The following is a 6,940-nucleotide window of genomic DNA, read 5'->3' on the forward strand; positions in this document are numbered from 1 at the left end:
TCAGCATTGCTTTGAGTTCACTTATTGGACCATTGTCTCCAATGTGTCACTATCATCCATCGACATGTCGCCGGAATCTTTAAATTCCGACTAACCGGTACCCCGCTTTCATTTCGGTGCCTGAGATATTCTGATATTTATTTTTATATTTATATTTTAAAAAAAGATATAATAATATTAAAAAAAAAAAAATAATAGTTTTTCTATATTGGGTCCCTTAGTCGGATCCTATAAAACTCTGATTTCCCCTTCTCTCATAACTTCAACTTCCAAATTCTTTTGGTCTTCTTTTCATACTCTCTCTTTCTTTCTCACTCTTCTCCATTGATACAGAAGAACTTAACCCACTTCCTTTTTCTCATTCTTTCTCTCAAAAAACCCCTTTTTTACCTTTTCCTTTAACACACTCCTTTTTCAAATAAGTTTGAGTTGAGTCTTGGTGAAGCTAGCTAGCTTCTTATCAGTAAAGGATCTTTTTTTTTGTCAAGTCTCTTCTTACTCTGGTAGTTAACATGGATAGCTACGAACTGTTACGTCCGATCAAATACACCCAACACAAAAACGTTACAACAATGGTGTCTGTTAATCCAGTAGTACCGGCAACGGTAAAGTCTAGGAAGCCACAAAACCGGCAAACGACATCGTTTCCGAAAGTTGTACGGATATCAATGACTGATCCTGACGCCACTGATTCTTCCAGTGATGAAGAGGACGAGTTGTTTGCACGACGTCGGGTTAAGAAGTATGTGAACGAGGTTAATATTCAAACCTCGTGTAAAAAGTTGGTTACTGGTCGGAAAAAGGTTGGTGAGAATGTACTTCAAGTTAGACAACAGAAGGCGATGAAGAATGGTGGTGCTTGTGGTGTTCCGGTGGTGGCGGGTGGTGTGAGAAAGTTTCGAGGAGTACGACAACGGCCGTGGGGAAAATGGGCGGCTGAAATTCGGGACCCAGCAAGACGTGTTCGGTTGTGGTTGGGAACATATGACACTGCTGAAGAAGCTGCCATGGTGTACGACAATGCTGCTATTAAACTACGTGGGCCCGACGCTTTAACAAATTTTGTCACACCGCCGGCGAAAGAAACCACGCCGGAAGTCAGTGTTCCGTCAACTTCCGGTTACGAGTCCGGCGCTGAGTCTAACAATCTTCAGTCTCCCACTTCTGTGTTACGGTTCGAGAGCGAGTCCAACTCGGTCAAGGAAGCAGAGGAATGTCAATCCGATAACGGGTCGGGTCAGGAGAAGTTGGAGTGTCAAACGGGTCGAGAGGATTCAAGTCATTTTGGAGATTTGATGTACGACCAATTGGAATTAGATGTACCATATTTGGATAATCAAATTAGTCTATTTGATTATCCAACACCAGAAGTCTCTCAGATTGAAGTTGAATCACCGTTTTTAAACGAGTTCGAAATACCCGACCCGATCTATGTAACAAGCGAGGCTCCATCTTCAGATTACGTAACCGATAACTTTGCAGCAGCGGTGCCGTTCGAGGATGCACAAATATGGGCAACCGAGACGTTGTGGGATGAAGATTTTGGAATGTGTAACGATATGATGCTTGATGTGACATCGTCATCTTTACTAAAAGTGGATGATTACTTTCAAGACATCACCGGCGACTTTCCTCCGGCCGATGTTCTGATGACGGGGTGTTTCTGAGGAGTGGTTGGGTTTGGGTCACGGGTCAGCCGACAAATTTTGCACCGAAAACAGTTTTGTAAAACGACATCAGTCGTGTAATAGTAATAAGAGTAATATTATTACTATCTATAAATTATTAGGATATCTTTTTGATGTATCTTCCGAAAAAAGAAGATTTGAGTGAGTTTTTTCCTTAGAGGTATAATAAGACTTGTATTTTTTTAATCGGATTGTTATGTTAATGTTAGTCTTTATTTCCTTCTAAAATCAAATTAATTAATAAATATCTTGTGATTAATAAGTTTAGCAACGAAAATATAAGATTTGTCTGCTAAAAAAATATATAATATTCGTTAGGGATATAATTAATGGATATTAAAATGTGATCACACGAGGAGGCGTGATTTACGGCAAGGGGCGATTTTATTTGACTGGTAGGTGAGGGTGAGAAGTATTTAGTGGGCGATATGGTGTGCACTGCAGATTCAAAAGATAAGCACGCGGGCCTGGTCGGGCTCACAATGTATAATATCGGGTTCGACCGCTTTCTCACTTGTAACGTGGAAGTCAATGAGAAATTGTAGTATGTGGTAATGGAATATTATTTTATAGTAAAAGGAAAACAGATAAGTACATGAATGGTTTTTGTGTTATACTGTTATGCATGTTTTTTGTTTTATAGAAATAATGGATCTTGTACTTTCTCATTTAAATTTGTGACTGCAATAAAAACATGTTAAATTCATATGAAATAGTCACTTTATTCTTTTACTTCAAAAACAAATATATAGAAACCCTACCCATTTACATCTTGACATCCGCTAACGACTCTCTCACAGCCTTTGACGATCCAATCTACACCGTTCCTATGGTTCATAAAATCGTTCATCACTCAATTTGAGCATCTGTAAACAAATCTCTCATCGCCTTTGATGATCCCATCTGCACCATTCCTATAGTTCATAACAAGTATATAGCTAACACACCCCTAAATGATATCAATTTTGGGCATAACCAACAAAAATAATCATTCAAACAACATTATCTTTATTGTACACAGTTCATTTTACAACACTTGGCATATATATTAATGATTGTTACAAACCAATTAACAAACTCCCCAAACGATCGCGTCTGAAATCATGCTTATAGTCGATTATTGGTAAGATTTTTTTGATACTTATATCATGCGAAGAAAAGTGGGACAAATGAAGATGACTTAGAAGTGGATGATTTAGGTTTGCCAATGACCTTTTGGTGCATTGGCGGCCCAATGACCTTCCAAATTAGAGGTTATGGGTTCGAGTGTTGAATGAAGCAAAAAATGCTCAGAGTTGAGTTACAATAAGTCTTCGGGCGGTGGGTGTCTTTTGGATGTTGGTGGGCCGGGTTGGCTTTTTGCCATTGAATTTACCCGGATGATCGGACTTTTGTTGATCGTTTAAAAAATATATATATATATATATATAAATAAATAAAAATAAGTGTATGTCATTTTAATTTTTTTTATCGGAAACCTTTTATTAATATTATAAAAACAGAGACGATTACAGACTAATGACAGGTAGACGAGCAACAAGTTGCGCCGCTACCCCCTTCTGAATAGCAAATCCTACCCTGCTAAATGTTTGTTAACGTATTTTGTTAACGTTTGTTAGTAAATATGTTACATTTTCAAAAGTAGTAAAAACATAATTCATAATTTTAAAAAAGAAGATATTGTATTTACTATACTTAATAACATATTAACTGTCCTTGTAACTGAAGGAAAATTTCTTAGTAATTTAATGTTCGTGAATCTTCCCGTTATTTTTGCAATTTTAATGTTTATATTTTTATTCATCATGTTAGATTAACTTTGTATTTTTATATAGCTTGAAATATTGAATTTGATTAATATTGGTAAGAAATGAATGTATGGTGATACAAATTCGTGGTTGCTATTCAAAAAGATATATAAATTTGTGGTTGTGATCGTCGCCAAGTCATGGTGTATGAAAAGGGTTTTGCATCATAATATCACTTTCATTGAATACAATTATAGGGTCCGAAAGTACCTTTTCAAAGTCAAGTTAAACCCTATCACCTATACTTGACCTCGTTAAATTACTTTTCCAATATAATTATTAGATAATAAAAGAACTTGTTAATAGATTTTAAAAATATCATACTATAGATATAGGTTTGTAATGTATTGTAATAAAGGGATACGTACTTTAGTAGTATCCTTTGTTGCTGGAGCATGATATCAAGTTGTCAACTAATGGCAAAGTAAACAACTTTTCTTAATATTTTTAATAGCAATAAGTTTAAACTAATAGAAACGACACATAGATCCTCTTATTAAGAAGAACATTTACCCGTCAGGAGATTACTAAAACCTTAACACCCCTCTAGTTCTGTCGTTTCAGTTTTGTGTTTGTCGTTAACTTAGATCTACTTGTAAAAGCGAGACAAGACACATCCTACTATGTCTCGTATAGATTCACATTTTGTCTCAATTATTTTCTGTAAATGATAATGATCGATCTTCAATCACTCGATGAAAACAACTCCCACGCAAAACAAAAGGAAAAAAAACATGACTGTTTTTATATATAAATTAAATAGCATAAAGAGAGATATTTGGTTAAAATAAAATGCTAGGTTTTTTGAGGAATAATTGTAGTAGGTTGCATGTCATGTGGGGTTTATGACAAACCTTAATCCTCACTCAAAGGCGTGTTTGCCCATGAGAAAGAAAAACCAAATCAAACTTTCCCTCATTATTATGTCTCAATCTTCATTTTAATAAACTTTTTTTTCTTCTAAGAATGCCCATATAATCATATTAACTCTAACTAGCCGCAATTTAATAACTTATCATACAATATTCAATCTGATATCTGAAGTCACGATATTAAAGCTAGCTAGCCATGCATATGCAGCGTGTGTGTGTATATATATATATTACATATATGCATTGTATAATATGGAGACAATATCAAAGGTAGAGCGTGTGTAGGGTTGAAGGAAATGAAATTTGATGGTAGTGCATAGTGGAGTAATTATTTAAGAAAGAGCGAATTATGGTTACGCATGTGTTATATGACCCATTTATTGTTTTTTTGAGTCACTTCCAAACTTTTGGAAACAGATTTAAGAACATATTGCAAATCATATTTTTAATTTAGATTTACAATAATTATCTGTGTTTGATGATCAAATATTTTGGCATTTTCCAATTGGTAAAGTCATTGAAGTTAGGTGTTGTTCTTGATGAGGTCAAGGGTTCGAGCCCCGGATTTGGTGTAATTTAAACCATTAGAAAAACTTTGGCCTTTTTTAATAAAGTTTAGTAACTTTAGTTTAATTTCATAAATAATATGGTTAAGAATCCGCATCTTCTTTAAAGTATAAACTTGAATTGTACATTATATTGACATGAACAATTTTTGTAAAAAAAAAAAAAACAGTAGTTATGTCTGTAACTTAGATTATATTGAGTATGCTCGTTATTGTTGTAATACTCGTGAAAATATTGCTTACCTACTTGTTTTTGTGATTGCCATGTTAGATTCATTACAATACCACCTTGTAGGAACTACGTTTGTAAAACTAATGTAAAACACTTTTAAAACCACATAATATAATACAAAATAAAAGAGAAATTGTAAAGTACAGTGCTTGTCTACAACATAAATAAATAAAACTACAACATATGAAAACAAGATAAATATTGGTTAGGATTTGTATTCAATTTGAGTCCGTTAAAACACATTGTGAGTCTTGTCTCTTTCCCAGTGTACAACAATGCAAGTTGTGTGTACAATAGACGTTAGCACTCGAAAACGTGCCTTAAATGATATCAAGAATAAACTAAGATTGCTCGAAGCTTTTATTGGGTACGGAAACAAAAGATAAAAACATCCCAATCATTTAATTATAGTTAAACGAAAAAATAAATTGTATTAAACGTCTTAGTGCAATATATTTTGTTTAAGTGATTTTAATTGAAACTGAAATAATATATTCTTAGCATGCTCCGTAGAAACAAGGTCAGTATGAACGAGCAATATACACTTCATACTGCTTAGCTGAAACGAGTTTAGTAGTAACTTACCTTAGTAGTAACTAACGCATAAGTTGAAACAAAGTTCAATGGTAACTGGTTGTTATGTGGGAACTACTGTCCGGTAGCAACTAAGTTCAATACTAACTCACTAACTCGAACCTTTAACAGTGAAGTTCAAAACTTACTTGCAGCTCATTAATACACCCTATAGTGGCTAACCTCAGCCGAACCTATCAAGCAAGTTGCATTTGTAGGTCAACGGAAAGCCACAACCACTAAGCAACTCAGTACCAAATGAACAGCCAAAGACATAAAGGTGGCTCTCAAGTGGCTTGCCATGACGTGAGTGTGCTAAGTACAAAGTACGTCATCACACATTGCGCCCATAACACGCATGTGTAAGTGCAAGTTAGGGCTCTAAGAGCACACGGGGTGGTCCGTTATACCACCCCGATCACTCGTTAACCCATCACGCTACACCGCCGCCGCTTGAAGTATAACGCGTGGAATGTATAACGCGTTGATATTTGAAAATTTTGAACGTTGGGCATGCATATGACCGTTATATACAACGGTTACTTTATTAAAAAAAAAAAACCTTTAAACCTTTTATATATATCTCCATTTTAAACCATTTTACACACATCAAAAACATAAACCCATTTCTCACAATTTTTATATATTTCTCAAATGGAATTTCCTACGGACTCGACGTTTCCGATGTCTAGCGATAGTGATACCGAGTCGTCTTCCGACAACGAGACGCTAAAATTTTTTGTGTCGGTGTATAACGAGCTTGATGCCGAGTCGTCCCGCCCAAAGAAGAAGATGGTCGACCGTGATCGTATACGTGCCAACGAAGTTTTGATGAACGATTATTTTGTGAAAAATCCGCTCTACAATGCCGAAACGTTTAGAGATCGGTTTCGTTTACCTAAAGAATTATTTTTAAAGATTGTTGGAGACATTGAAGCAAGTGAGGAATGGTTTCAAGAAGGTTACGATGCGAGGGGGAAAGCAAGTTTCACGCCGATACAAAAATGCACGTCCGCCATTCGCCAACTAGCGACAGGTAACCCTCCCGATCAATATGATGAATACCTAGCTATGTCGGAAAGAACTTCACGTGAATGTTTGCAATTTTTTTGCAACGCGGTCATTAAATTGTATGCTAAAGAGTTTTTACGTAAACCGACGAGCCACGACATCTCACGTATTTACGCCGCACACGAGGCTA

At 35.6% G+C, this 6,940-nt stretch overlaps 1 protein-coding gene across 1 annotated transcript; it reads left to right on the forward strand.

Annotated features, from left to right (window-relative positions):
* The first annotated feature begins 291 nt into the window (after positions 1–291).
* LOC110869294 (ethylene-responsive transcription factor CRF4) lies at positions 292–1,874 on the forward strand. Its single transcript, XM_022118595.2, has one exon. The coding sequence runs from the start codon at positions 513–515 to the stop codon at positions 1,665–1,667; it is 1,155 nt and encodes a 384-aa protein (XP_021974287.1). The 5' UTR covers positions 292–512; the 3' UTR covers positions 1,668–1,874.
* Positions 1,875–6,940: the final 5,066 nt, after the last annotated feature.

Source organism: Helianthus annuus, chromosome 7 (assembly GCF_002127325.2).
Source record: "Helianthus annuus cultivar XRQ/B chromosome 7, HanXRQr2.0-SUNRISE, whole genome shotgun sequence".
NCBI classification, from domain to species: domain Eukaryota; kingdom Viridiplantae; phylum Streptophyta; class Magnoliopsida; order Asterales; family Asteraceae; genus Helianthus; species Helianthus annuus.